General features: G+C 34.2%; 2 protein-coding genes across 2 annotated transcripts; both read right to left on the bottom strand.

The window, feature by feature from the left end:
• Positions 1–209: 209 nt before the first annotated feature.
• LOC122596051 (CAAX prenyl protease 1 homolog) lies at positions 210–7,937 on the bottom strand. Its single transcript, XM_043768555.1, has 14 exons — positions 7,802–7,937; positions 6,917–7,064; positions 6,714–6,798; positions 6,533–6,628; positions 5,975–6,040; positions 5,728–5,826; positions 5,538–5,651; positions 4,958–5,068; positions 4,478–4,540; positions 4,170–4,262; positions 3,552–3,665; positions 1,936–2,007; positions 985–1,050; positions 210–602 (listed from the first exon to the last, which is right to left on the bottom strand). The coding sequence occupies exons 1-14, from the start codon at positions 7,833–7,835 to the stop codon at positions 486–488; spliced, it is 1,278 nt and encodes a 425-aa protein (XP_043624490.1). The 5' UTR covers positions 7,836–7,937; the 3' UTR covers positions 210–485.
• Positions 7,938–13,404: 5,467 nt separating this feature from the next.
• On the bottom strand, positions 13,405–14,427 carry LOC122597240 (F-box/FBD/LRR-repeat protein At1g80470-like). Its single transcript, XM_043769858.1, has one exon. It carries the CDS (start codon positions 14,425–14,427, stop codon positions 13,405–13,407), a length of 1,023 nt encoding a protein of 340 aa, XP_043625793.1.
• Between the last annotated feature and the right edge of the window lie 625 nt (positions 14,428–15,052).

Raw genomic sequence — 15,052 nt, 5'->3', positions numbered from 1 at the left:
GAAGAATATCCATATATAACGTACTCTACCCAATACAAGAAAAGTGAAGGATTTCTATATAAACAATATACTTCATCAAACACCATTTGCTTCCAAAAGAAACATTTTTGGAGTACTAGTTGTATCGTATTTGATGATCATTCGGGAAAACATTGAAAAACACTCCATAATTTCGAAGAAGACCACTAATATAATTGTCAGAGACATAATTGAACGACAATCAAGGTTGGCATATACGAAATATGTTGAGCTACAAGGTCATAACCAGGACATCCAAAACACACAACCTAGAAGAACCAAGTTTTACAATGGATCAAAATGTTAAATCACAATCTACACAATATTTCTTACCCTTTAACTCAGCTCTTCCTCAATGTTTTCCAAATTCTAAATTCTAAAACTCAAATGTATCACTTTCAAAGGGTAGAAGGTAGCAGTGTGGTAGCTAGAGAATCCATGTAGTCTAAACTATGTGTATTGAATTGCTATTCTGTCTTCTTATCAGCTTCATCTATGGCAGCTAACCTTTCAACCAGTGGAGGGTGGGAGTAGTGATAAGCAGAGTACCATGGATCAGTGTTCATTGCCGACAAGTTTTCCTCCTGCAAATACGTATACCCGCATCAGCAAAAATAATAAACAAACAAATAGTAACTGATTCAAAAAAAAAAAGACAACCAGCATCAGCAGATAAGTAGCTGCCAAGCAGGAGCTCGCAATATTATGACTAATGCAATCATATTGAAAACTAATCTGATGTCATGACGCATAACAAGTTGCGGGAAATACATAACAGTTTAAGGATATGGCTCAAAATATCTGATCATTGCAGGAAGATTGCTCTTCATTCACTATGTATTTTAGGTAGTTAAATACTAGTAGAATATTATATTAAACTGCATATCCCATCAAACAATTGCATTATTCTTTGGACAGATAGAGTAGTCGACGCCATATATAACAAAAAGAAAGAAGATAAAGTACCTGCAGCTTAACTAGTCCATCTCGAAGTGGTTTAGAATAACCAAGCATCTTTGCAAAAGCATCAGCCTAGGTAACAAAACATATCGCAATTAGACAAAACCCTAAATCCAAGGACCAAGAAGTAGAATGACCAATCTTTGACTATCTCCAACCATACCTCCAAAACACCATGTTACTCCAAATTTGGAGTTTTTGAAATAAAATCCTTCTCTAACCAGTCTTAAAATATTATGAAATTTTTGAAAGTTGAATATCCTCCATATTTGGTGTATCACTCTATTCATCGACCAAAACCAATTAATCATTTTAACTCATTTTTATATTCAGTTTCAACTTATTATATTATGTCATTAGTTACTATTATTTTTTTATTTTTAACTTTTTAAAACGACAAACTATCCTATTTGTACTCCTAATGTACACAAATGCCTAAATTTCATAAAAAAATCAGATAATATATAGTTACGTTAATGAGTTGTATAAAAAATTATTTTGTATAATAAAGTTTTTGGAGTATGGTGTTTGAAGTATATTGTTGGTGATGAAATTTTTTGGAGTAAGAATATCCCATAAAGATGTATTTTCTGCATATTCGGAGATGAAGAAACAGAACTAGTTGGAAATAGCTTTAGAGGTGGCATGTTCAACACAGTTAATGAAATTTTTTGGAGTAAGAATATTCCATACAGATGTATTTTCTGCATATTTGGAGAGGAAGGAATAGAATGGTTGGAGATAGCTTTAGAGGTGGTAAGTTCAACAAAGTTAACTAAAAATAGGTTAATCCCGGTTTTATTTTGCCTTGGTTATACTTCAGTTTAACTTGGTTATACTAGCCAGGTCAAATAGATCAGAAGTGACTTAACGTGTATCAAAATGCTTACAACCTCTTAAATCACTCCCAAATTGCCACATCTAATAAATATGATATGGAACCAAATTTAAAGATACCTGGAACTCAAAAGCACGGCTAACAAGATTGAGAGCAAAGCTCACAAGATGCTGGATAGGAATTATAGTGTGCTGAAATAGAAATATGAATAAATCAGAAGATACAGTTATGATTAAAACAAAATAATAACCGTGCAGAATCAGGTCAGAGTGTTCGAACTTCAAACATCAGAGATTACTCTGGTCGCAAGAAGCATTGCATGAAGTTTTATTCAAAAACACTATCAGTGATGTCCTTATGTTAGTTATCTCTTCTGTTGGAGACTTAAGCCTGAGTTTTGTAATCCTAAACTCACTCAAAGTGCGGCATTACAGATTTATAGCATATAAGTTCACTACAGCTATCAAACAACACAAGAACTACAATCATCAAGACATCAACTCATCATCATTAGCTCTGAAAGCATCCATCCGGGTGATAAATTGCGACACCGAAGCAGTTATATATGGGAGTCTACCACTGGTCCTTCGTCTAATTTATCAAGACTCTTAACTAAAGTGAGCTTTCATGCAAAAACTCATGCTTAAAAGCAAATTTGATAAGTTATTTGGTTAACAGCAACATTCGCATCATAATAACAATACATCAACGGGATCCCAGTAATTGTTAAGGTCAAACTCAATCTAAACACGGATACTAAAAACAAATTGGGTAATGCTTAAGGAGAAATAACTATAGAACTGCATACAAAACTCTGGCCTCCTACTCTGTAACTTGACAAATGGCATATATAATATACAAAAATTATCGACTCCATACCTTTTGACAATACCATAATAAAATTTCCACACTTGTATCAGTTAAAATCATATCCCAGTTACCACAAACCAGACAACCTAGATATAAAATGCTGTAAAGGAATCACTGAAGCATCACGAGCAAGTGTATCTACGCTAACTTCATACACAAAACACACTTTTTATTTTGGGAATAAAAGAGGAACCGAGAAGAGACAAAAAAACAGAGCAGAAAAAAAGACGACAAAACCGTGAGGAAATGCTACATTTTGAGGCATAGACATGTAAGTGTGGACACCGCGAGTTGGGCAGCCAAGTCAACTTCTTTTAAGGGTATACTGCCTCGACTTGTACAAGCCATCATGTGACTTATACGGGGTTAACAACCATGCACTTCAACAATCCTGTGAAGTTAACGACCTATGGTGTTCAATTATATGTGTGTGACCCCAACGGAACAAATACAATAAAGGATTATTTTTATTGTCCATATAGTATTATACACAAATATTCATAGATTAAACCTTTTTACCTATCGTAAGAGAACCCACAATAATATAGAGTATCAAGAGAAGGGAAAGCCACCTCATTTCCATAGACTATCAACAGTTCGGTTTTTGCATAAGGTACTGAAACCGAACCGATTCTTTCAGTTTTTAGAAAACCAAAACCAAATCCAATGGATTTGTAATCAGTTTGGTTTTCTTTGGTTTTCCGGTTCGGTTTTTGCTCACCCCCATTAATGTTAGATCAGTTTTCAAAAATTTTCTTGTAGCTTTTAGATTTTAGATATAGCATTTGTGACACACCCACTGTATCCATGGTCAACTATGCAAACAAGATTGTCAGATTCATAAATTGTAGAACTCTCAACGTACCTGAAACAATATGAGCCCAATGAGGACTGGTTGAGTATCAAATCCAAAACTCAGGAATAGGTCCTTTGAGTTCTTCACAAGTGTATAACCTCCAAATTGCAAAAGTGTAAGAACCTGCAAAGTAAGTACGTTGAGAAAGTCGGTAACATATTTTCTCAAAATTATTGGTAAGATTTATTTGCCATAAACATGCATTTAAGAACAGACCAAAGGATACGAAACAGGATCAACACCTGACGTATTCATCATCTCAAGAGTACTATTAGCAGATGTATCACTAGACTAACCACATTTCACTGTATTAGCATGTGTAAAAGAGAATACTCTAATCACATTATACTACCACATGTTATAAACCCAAGCCGAGAATTAATCCAATTGATTCTCTTTCCGGAAATGTCCCATAAAAAACATACACATTTGCCGTGATTACCTCTGCAAATTAGTAATTGTTATTATGCTGATAGAATTGATGTAATCACTAACTTGAATTAGAAATATTGAACTCATGGTCTAATATTTCCTTTAGCCATTGTGCATAATTGATTTGTACTTGTTTCCATAATTAAGTTAATATGGTGTTATGCTATGATTACAAGAAATCAATAAACAGCACACCTGAACAGCAATGAAGGAATACATCGTGTGATTCAGTTTCCAATGACCAAGTTCATGAGCAATAACAGCAACAACTTCTTCCACATTTTTGCACTGCATACATCATACCAGATAAGCCAAATAGATTACAACAGAACATAAATGTCGCCCAACAGATTAACAATTCACGGAGAAACAGATCTACGGTCTGAAGTATAAACTACTCCCAAGAGCGATCCTTATTATGAAAAACATCAATATGATGAATTACTGCTGGGCTGATAAAACTATTATAGCAAAGAAATGATAAATACTTGAGAGAACAATACCTGCTGAATCAACGTATCGTAAAGAACAATGCGTTTGTTTTTAAAGAACCCATACATGTAAGCCTGCATAACATCAAGAAGTGATGTCAACGCATGGCAAAAAAATAAAAATCTAAAATGGAACTACTTGTAACATATAGCAATGTAGAAAAATATAGTAAAACTAAAAAAAAAAGGGCGGGGGTGTCAAAAATCAAGTAATTAGTATATAGAGAGCATAGACAGTTCACCCAATGCTCTAAATCAGAAATCACATTATTTCTTTGATAATTATTTCTTTGATGATTATTTTTTAGGAGGTCTTTTCTTATGGAAGTGGAAAGTTATATTCTGACAAAAATGATATCATGGCCCAATATAGATACAAAAAACCAATGCACAACATAGCTCCTAAGGCATAAAATCTCAATGTTATCATTCTTCAAAATGAAAATTATATTACCAGGGCTGATTATCACAACAAAAAAAAGGCATTCTCACATTGCTATGGCTCGACCTTGTAGATCCATCCACGACAAACAGCTTCTTCAGAGGAAAATTGAGAGAAGACGCAAGGGTCTCAATTTTTGTCCTGAGCTCACCCTCTGGTAGCTATTTTCAATAAAATGACAGATAAAATTTTTCAGAAACAAAACATATTCAGGGACTGTTTGAATGTGCATTTTGATAGTGATTATATGATAGTCAATTATCGGAATAACAGAGTGTTTTTGATATGCTTTTGTTGTTTGAATGTTTGCAAATTAGGCTTGTTTAAGGATTAAATAGGTAAAATGACCAACAGGATATGTTATGAAAGAAGAGGACACATTTTGTTAGATACACAACTTTAATATACCCTTAGATAATCAGTCATATCACAGCTCACAGCCGATACCAAAATGATAGATTTAACGCAAAATGAGAATACAATCAGAAGCAAAATTAGCTCATCCAAACACCAAAAACCGATTGTCGCAAAAACCAAATAATCATCCCCGAATATGCAAGTCCAAAACAGCCTCAAACAAGCAATCATGTTGATAACTGTCCATCAAAAGATAAAAGTTATAATACTTACTGGTGTGAACTTGTTAAACAGGGGTGCAATTAGAACTGGATAAATTGTCATCATGACGAGAGACAACACAAACATAAACCCCCAAAGATAGATAGCCAGATAGGGACCACCTTTCTGCAATGAAAAGAGGACAGTATCCATAACAAATTCTCAATATACAAGTACACACATATATATGAGCTACCAGTACCTGTACTATTAGAATGATGGCAGCCACAACAGGTGGTCCTATAACTACAGCCAAGATCATGCTCTTAATCATATCTCGAATGAACAGCCAAAACGTTTGCTATAAGAATAAATACCATGTGTTAACAACATAACATAAACCTGAACTTAAATCTGGACTCAAAAGTCAATACTCCAACATTAATTTAGATTCATATTCATACAAAGAGGTCAAAAATAGAAATAACGGATGTCCCATTGTATCGTACCTTGTTAAAACCATGACGCTCCTCGATAACAAAGGTAGAATAAAGAGAAAATGGCAAGTCTGTGATCTGCACAAAAATAAATTGGATAACAATGTAAACGAACAGCGAAACTGAAGCAATATTGGTAGACTTAACAAACATAATAATGAAAAATAGTTAGAAAGTACACACTAATATGAAATAACTTGTTTGTAAAGCATAAACAGCATTTAAGTCTTGACGGCGATAAATTACTTAAAAAAAACATATTTGTATCATTAACCTATGTGATTGGACAATACTTGTTGGGTTTGGGCATACAAATGAGTCATAGACTCATAGCTATCAGTAATTAGAAGTTTAGCAACACAAATAATCTTTTTCATATGGAAAAAATATAATCTGGTCGTTTTCATAATGATATTCTTATACAAACTTCACTATGCAAGACTTATATCCATGCAGTTGCACACTTATTTCCAAAGAGGATTTTGTTCGACATATATCAAACCAAAACAAGATCTTTATCTGTAACGAAATGAACTGAACTAGTTTTATCATGTGAAAATCTATATGTACCTGAGACCAAATCATGACACCAGCCAGGAATGCGAGTGTATGATATATTTCACTCTCTGCATCGATGCCAAAGGATTCCAAAATACCACCTGATTTCTGTGACCCATTCACGAATAGGATAAGAAAACTGCAGATCTGTTGAAAAGCATTGATTTTACAGAAAAGGGACCAAACTACACACCTTCCAAAACCAAGGTAGTACACCAAAGAGCAAAATAGCAGAGTCCATCACTATTGTCACAAACTCGTGAACAAAGTGGAAATTACTGGCAAATGTTTAAAGAACATATAGTTAAAAGAAAGATACGATCGGATAACTCTTTAAGTACGCAACAAAAGGAACGTTAACTTGCAAAGAAATATTGTGAGTGACAATGAGCATACCTTTTGTCAATGCTATAAGCTCTAGATTTTTCAAACTTATCCTGGCTAATCACCCCTTCCAAAGTTTTAGGAAGGGTCGGAAGTTTCAGAGCAGCATGCTGTCGTAAATCTAAGTATGTCTCAAAGATATACATCAATATCATGAACCCTGGGAATCAATAGTAAGTGTTATTAGCATAAATAACATCCTCCAGATTCAAAACTCACAGTAACAGGCCCAATAACATCATAAAGCCTCAAACGATAGACAGAACAACAAAACCTTCTCAAATTCCAGAGCAAATTTATAGAAAAAATACGAAACATTTCCCAGACCCGTTATATACAAAATCCTAGCAGCTATTCAGTAATAATCAAGATTTCAAGTCACAAAAAATACACATCTCGTTAAAAAACTTCAGCTACGAAAACATAGAACCATAAATTACAGTATCACAATTAGTACACGATACACCACTTTTGAGCTATACCCAGTTCAATTTTGCGTTGCAGCTCGCGCCAGACAACAAAATTAGCAAAAGATAGAAAATTTCGGTATTTAGTATGTTACTAACCCTAAATATATATATCAATTATTAGTCCCGAAATTTAACAAGAAAGAAAATCATTTCATAAAGCTTAGTAATATATTAATTACTTTCAAAACCCTATGCAAAATATTTCAAATCAATAGCATATATATTTAATACAACGACAACAATATCCAAATCCCGAGGATCGAGAGACTGTTTCTATAAAGACGCCCGACTAGAGCATATTTAATAGTAAATAATAATAAAATAGTAGCCTCTAAAACCCTAAATGTAAAATAAATACTATAAATAATGAAGAAAAAATTAGTATACAAATAAATTTATAAATTGAAAGAGGAAGAAGAAGAGATACCGACTACAGCTTCCATATAGGGAAACGCCGCCATGAGTGTGCCGGAGATATACAAAACGATCGGAGATGGAAAAGAGTGTGCGCAGGATAGAGAGAATTTGGTGAATGTGAATTTTTTTAAGTACACGGGTGAAGATATTTATTTATGTTAAGATAATAATTTATTTTTATTTTCATTTCAATGATATATTGATGATATTTGTAGCCTTGGTTATGTAAAGTTGTGAATATTCGACCCAACCAAAACCAAATATGAAACCGACCCAGAAAAATTGAGTTAAGCTATCCCCAATTGGGTGCTTTTTGGTGTCCTTTGCCGTTAAAACTTGTCTAAAACTAAGGATTTTTTGAATGATGTTTTTACCTAAGGGCATGCTCTTACTTGTCCTTACCTGATATATTTTTGTTTTCAGTGGAGGTAAAGGATATGTAAGAATGTTTGTATGGTTGGAGATAAAGTTATAAGATTTGAAGGATTTGTAAGGATATGATGTGGCAGCTCAAGGACGCCTAAGGGCGTACTTAGCATTGGAGATAGCCTTAGTGTTATGATATTTTGACCCGTCAATCTACTAATATGATTTTTTATCGGGTTGGGTCCAAGCTGAACTTTTGAGTTTATACAATTTTATTTAGTAAGTGGACGCACCAACCTATTTGGCCCCTCAATCCGTTTTTCCACGACCCATTTGACCTGACCTGACCACCAACCCATATACCTAAAAGCAACCCTCAACCAATCAACCTATCAGACCCGCAACCTGAAACTCAACCTACCAACTTGCTAACCCTATTTTTTTACAGGTTGGTAGATTGGATTCGGTTGACGGATTTTGGGTTATGATTGAAATTTTCGACTTGAAACTTTTAATAGGTTGCATTAGGGTCAAAGATTTTCAACCCGACAACTCAAACCCTAACCCTTTTACAGCCCTATGTTATTGATTAATTTATCACACTTTACAAGTGATAAAACAAACTATACATGTAAATGATACATTAGTGTGGTAATTTTATTATAAGATGTGGTATTAATCTATAATTTATAAAAATTCTAACTCCGTTCCCTTTTTTGAAATAGTTATACAAAAATGGTACATAGAAATGGAACCAGTTGTGTTTAACAAACCCCTTTTATTAGAAAGATTTATAAAAAAATACACAATTGATTTTAGTGAACCACCTTAAACGACTAAACTATTATTTTACTATTTTACATTCTAAACTCTTATATTTAAAAATATATACACTACCACCTTTACACCACCTGACGTTGTTGCCACCACCAATAGTCGTCACCATCGTCAGACCGTTTTTTTGTCACGGCCGTTGCATTACACGGGGTATCTTGTTAGTACTATCTCCCTTTTGTTATGGCTTTTTTTTCATACCTTAAACAAATTGTTACACTTAAACATGGTATATTTTTGGTTATTTTTTATTTGTTAGAAAAACATATATAATATTTGATATTTGATTGTAGCCAACAGATATAAGATGAAGTAGTTACGGGTATTATGACTATTTCCCATATCATTTATTTCATTTGTAAAAAGTATTAACTTTTTTTGATCATTCATATATTTTATTGCATTGAAGAAGTAGCAAGTGGCTAGTTGGTACAATCAAGAGCATGAAACTTCATGTGTCCCAGCACATAAAATATGAATAATGAAACATGAGGAAGAGTAAGTACAAACATAGAAGGAAGCTAGTTACAAGCAAAATAAAAAAGTTAAAAGTGTTCCATTTTTGCCATTCTACACGGATTTTCGTTGATCTGTTCACAGGTAACTCAGTGTCTTGATCTCCCTAGCTGGAAAGCGGATTGATGGACTTTTGTTGGAAAATCTACGGTTATTACGACACTTCCATATCACCTAAAAATAGGTAAGGATGATTAAGTTGATGATGATACGCTTGTCGCGATTGAGGTAAGTGTTTTTATGCATCTCAAGGAGTTCTATGGTGTTGGATGGTTTGATGATAGGAAGGTTACACCAACTGAGAATGAAGTTCCATAGAGTGGATGCAAAAGTGCAATGAAGGAACAACTGATCAGCGGTTACATTATGTTGATTGCATAGAACACAAGCTCTGGAGGCAATTGGGATGTTTTTCTTTTCAGAAGTAGATCAGTTTCTATCATGTTCATTTCCAGGCTCCATCCCAGGATGTTGGCTTTTAGAGGCGCTATGTGATTCCACGAGAAGGTCCGCCAATGTAGTCCATGGCTGTTTGATTGTAGGTGAAGCTTCATTGATTTAACAATGAATTTACCAGAGGTGTTATGCAGCCATGACCATGAATCATTTGAGTTTATGAGTGAAATGGATTGGGCAAGCATGTCTTGGAGTCGGTGGAGCCCTGATGGTGTTGAAAGAGGCCTCGACCAGGTCCATTCCCAAGGTGTAAATCTTCCCCTACTAGTACATTTCTCTTTAATGAAACATCGCTTGTGCTTTTCAAGTCGAAAAAGGTCGAGTTAAACTTCACAAAGTGGTGTGTTACCAATCCATAAATCAATCCAGAAAATGGATTTAGGCTCCATTACCTACCTGTGCTGAAAACGACTTCTCCAAAGATATATTAAAAGGACTAATGTTGGAAATTGTCTTCTAGGTCCCCACCAAGTCTGACCTACATATAAAAAATATTAATATATTTTGGCTGTAAGGGGGTTTCATTATTACTTACTATAATAAACCAACTGAATGTGAATAGTATTTTTTTGTCCTCACTTCAAACTTGCACATAAATACTTTATTTAACATTTATAACACAAAAGATCCTTTAGTTGGAGTGGTTGGGTCTTTGGTTTCAAAGAGAGCGATTATTGGTTTGAAACCCGCTATCCCCTCCCTTTTATGTTTATTTCTTTTCTTTTTTATTTCATTGTTTAGGGAGGTTTGGTGTTTTACATTTTACCCCCTCATATTTCATTTTTGATTTGTATCCTTTGATTTTAAAATAACATTTGAGGGTTTTTCTTAAACATTTTTGATTTGTTTCCTTTGATTTTATATATTTAACTATTTTTATGTATCATTTACTTGCATTTTTTGAATTTTGAGGGTTTTTTTAAACATTTTAGTATATTTTGATTTTATTTTGGAGCTCTTTTTAACAACTTGTTTTTATTTTTAAATTCGTTTTGTAACTTCTTGTTATTTTGACATTTTTTTCTTTAGAACCTTTTCGTTTTTATTATACTTTTCATTTTTTAACAATTCTTTTTGTAATATTAGATTATTTTCTTTGAAAAACTTTTCCTTTAAAATTTTGTTGTAGTTTTGTTTTTTGCATTTTTTATAATATTTTTTCTTTTGGTCATTTTTGAGAACATAAACATGATTATGTCATTGTAGTATTGTCCTTAAAAGGAAAAACGAACACGTTGCAACATCATGTTTTTTAATATTTGTTTTATTTTAAAAAAGTTTGTGGTTTTCTTTAGCACCAACCCATCAACGCATAAGTTATCAGAGACCGAAACTACCAATCGGACGGTATGGAATACCTATCTTTATTAAGACAGGTCTAGGTGAATAGTTAAAACATGTGACAAAACATAATGTACAACTTTTAAAACAATGACTAATGATTTACATAATAGTAACAAGGTTAAGTGGAAAAACCTCATGTGTTGTTTTTAGTTATTTTTTTTGTCATACCTTAAACAAATTGTTACACTTCGTACATGGCATATATTTTGTTTTTTTTTTCTCATTTCTTCCCACACAAATATAAAAAACATATATCATATTTGATATTTAATTGTAACCAACATATATAATATGAAGTAGTTAGGGGTATGAGTGTATGACTATTAATTTTAATTATAAATCTATAAACATATATATTTCTAATTTACGTACTGACTTTGATTATTTGTTCATAGTGTGTTTCGTGTTGAGATAATCAATAAATAGAATTTACATTAAAAATGGAATTTATTTTTCTTTTAAGTTAAAAGAAAACAACAGCTTATTAAAATCTTTTAAAACATTTTTATGGACTGAAAAATAAACTTCACGTATCACATAGATAGGAGTGGATTTCGAAACCACTCGTTCTGCGGCGGGATGAAGTTCTTTCTACACCAATTCGAATACCCACTGGATTACAACGAAATAAAAAAACGAGTCATTACGGTTTTGAAGAGATCGATGAGAAGAATTTCTCGTTCAAATTCTTCCGTAGTGTCTACCAAGTAAGTAAGTAAGTAACTGCTCAGTGCCGCCTCCCGCGGGTTTTGAGCCCCAATACCTCGACGGTGTATGGGGGAGGTTAAGATGTAGGCAGATCTTACCTCTACCTAAGTAGAGAGGCTGCTTCCAGTTTCTACCTAAATAGTAAAAAAGGCCCTCCAACCTTGTGCATTATACAATTCCCTCAATAGAGTTTTTCTTAATTAGCCAAAGTAATATATGCATCCCCACCAATCATTTGAACTATTGTCTAACAAACTCTTTTTTAATGTAACTTTTTCTGAATATTTATCGAAAAACGAACAAGTTGGAACCCATTTTTTTTCCATCTTCATATAAAGAATGAAACCATTCATTCTCTTTAATGAAGCTCGAATATATAGCTTGAAAATGATATGATGATTTACCCCAAATCAGCGTAGTGTTGTTGAGAAAAAAACATGAAAATACAGTACACTTATATATGATCGTAAAATAGGAGCCATAAGATATATAGCGACTTGCGTTATGATCGACTTTTACTACTTGCTATATTAACAATTTGTTCCATTGTTGTTGTACTAATTGTAGCAAGTTGTTGAAAATAGGCACTCGTACGACTTTGATTCTCATCACACTGCATCTTCGCTATTTTACTCGTGACGACTTCAACCTCGGCACAGAGACTAGAAAAACATGTTTCAATCATAGCACGTTTTGTTGCAGGTAGCTCTCTTCTGAGTAAGTCTTGAATGGAAGTCAACATGTTAATAATGGGATAAACCGTGGCTTTCCTTTTCTCAAGTTGCGTATTCAGATCTCCCCAATAACTATGCAAGATGCTTCCAAGTTGCATCTTTGCATTGGTGTCGCCTTCGATTGGTGCTTTCTCTCTGTTTGTAATAATGGTCTTGATATTATTAGCTTTCTCTTGCTCTAAAAGTACCCGCAGTTGGGCCATTTCCTCTTGTGCTGATGCAAAGTTCTCCTCTGCTATCATCTCCTGCAGCATGATCTCATAGAGTTATAGAAAAACTTTTTAATCATGGAAATCGAGTTAACACAATGCATAATGAGTGTTATACTTCAAATTGGGCGTAGTAGCTAGCTAGCTTACATACCTCACGAGAAAACATTGTGACGGAGGCCCCTGGTGAACTATCCAGCAAATAGTTTCTTACTTGGGTAGACAAACTGACTTTCCCTTTTGGACGGCTCCTCGTCTCCAAATCATCAACAAGGATTTCTGGATAGATAGTTAAACTCTCCAAGTTAACAAACGGACAAGGTTGATGAGAGATGAGTTCCATCGATTCAGAAAGAAGCTGCCAATTCATTCATTCATTTAACAACATATGCGTTCATTAGAATAGAAAAGCAATATTCTTTCAGATATATAAATGAAGTAACAAATTAAGATATATATACCTCAATAATCTCCAGGTTAAGTTTAAGAAATTTGACATTGTGGAGCTGTTGAAGCAGACCAACCATTTGAGGAGCATCATTAACATCTAGAGGATCAGCTAAAACCCGGATATCCGCCTCCTTCAAAGAATGGAAACCATCTGTCGAAAGGTGCAAAGGATAGCGACCTCTATACGCCAAGGAGGCAAGATTAGGGGCCGAAATCACATACTCCAGCATACCATCACTACTACAGTCGTCGTCGTCTGTAATAGTGAGATTCTCGAGTTGCGGTGCAACCACATTAACAGACCATGCTCTGATATTATAAAGAGTGAGATTAGATAGTCCAGGATGACAAATGCTCAATGATGATTTGTCTACTGTATTACAGCTTATTAAGGTGAGATGCTTCAAGTTTGTACACTTGGAGAAAAGGCCAGTAATAACACAGCAGTTGGCGTCGTCATCACTAGCGGAAGTGATACCTTCAAGATACAATGTTGTTAAAGCTGGGAGCTCCAATATTGACATGGCTTCAAGTTTTAATCGCTGATCTCTCGACCAATAATTATTCAAACTGAGATGTTCAAGAGACTTGGAACTGAACAGCGAGAGAGGAAATTCAATAAGCTGAAATCTCTTCCCCCAATGACCCTGCGGCATACAAGTAACTTCGACTCTTTGGATATTGTGAGAGAATGCATAACGCATAAGTTTTTTGACAGATGGGTCGGTAACCTGTTTGATCCCAATATCGAGATACAAAGAAGACACGTCTATTTGATTATTGCGACGTTGGAGAAAACAATCCACAAAGTTTTGCAAACTTGAAAAATCATCAGAGTCGAAATTGAGGTAAGGCATGGTAGTCCAGATAAATCTATATCTAGATGACAAAGCCATGGTTTTGACGGTATCATTGATGCTCACAAAAGAAAGGATTTTATGGATCAGATCATCCGACAAATTGCTCAATCTATCGGCTTTTACTCCTACTTCTATATTATCATGCGGCCCAGAATCCATTCTCTCCCTACTTCTATGTTTACCAAATAGTCTACGCAACAAACACCAAAATCCAAACTTTAAATTAACTTGCCTTCTCTTTTGTTTGTGATAACACAAGTAAGAAATATATAAAAAAGTTTTTTGTTTCCGTCGACCAAGAAGTCCACCAACAAAACCAAGGTAATATTATACGCCCGAGAGAACGAATTGAAGATTGGTAATATTTTTTGCTGCGGATTGGTAATATTTGCTTCCCGTTTTAATTCGACGACCCAAAAATTAAACCCTTTTAATTGTTGTTTGCCTTTTGCCGACCAAAAAAAGTTAGAGAAAACAGATGAGAGAAAGAAATCGAACAAGCCCAAGTTATTGATGTACAAATCGACCTCACCTCCTTTTAAAGGATAGTAACCGACTTCTAGGCCCGATATTTTAATGGGCCGGAGAATTGCAAATATACCAAACTTTTAGAGAATACTTGCAAATTTTTCCAAAATACAAGTTTTAATTTATCTTTCCTCAATAAAAAAAACCACCCACGAATAATACCCTTGTCTTTGATTAGCATAAGTTATTCATACGTTTAGGTTTAACTTGTACAAATCAACCCCCCCCCCCCCTATATAAAACCCAGTTTTCCATA

This window comes from Erigeron canadensis, chromosome 4 (genome assembly GCF_010389155.1).
Source record: "Erigeron canadensis isolate Cc75 chromosome 4, C_canadensis_v1, whole genome shotgun sequence".
Classification (NCBI taxonomy): domain Eukaryota; kingdom Viridiplantae; phylum Streptophyta; class Magnoliopsida; order Asterales; family Asteraceae; genus Erigeron; species Erigeron canadensis.
The sequence above is the reverse complement of the archived record's forward strand: the minus strand, read 5'-3'. Positions and strand labels throughout refer to the sequence as shown.

Excerpts from the sequence above, each read along its gene's own strand:
- LOC122596051 (XM_043768555.1), bottom strand. The coding sequence starts at position 7,835 with ATGGCGGCGTTTCCCTATATGGAAGCTGTAGTCG. Across the intron at positions 5,827-5,974 it reads AGCGTCATGGTTTTAACAAG|CAAACGTTTTGGCTGTTCAT; the intron begins GTACGATACAAT and ends TTATTCTTATAG. Across the intron at positions 2,008-3,551 it reads TTGGGCTCATATTGTTTCAG|CACACTATAATTCCTATCCA; the intron begins GTACGTTGAGAG and ends TTTCTATTTCAG.
- LOC122597240 (XM_043769858.1), bottom strand. The coding sequence starts at position 14,427 with ATGGATTCTGGGCCGCATGATAATATAGAAGTAGGAGTAAAAGCCGAT.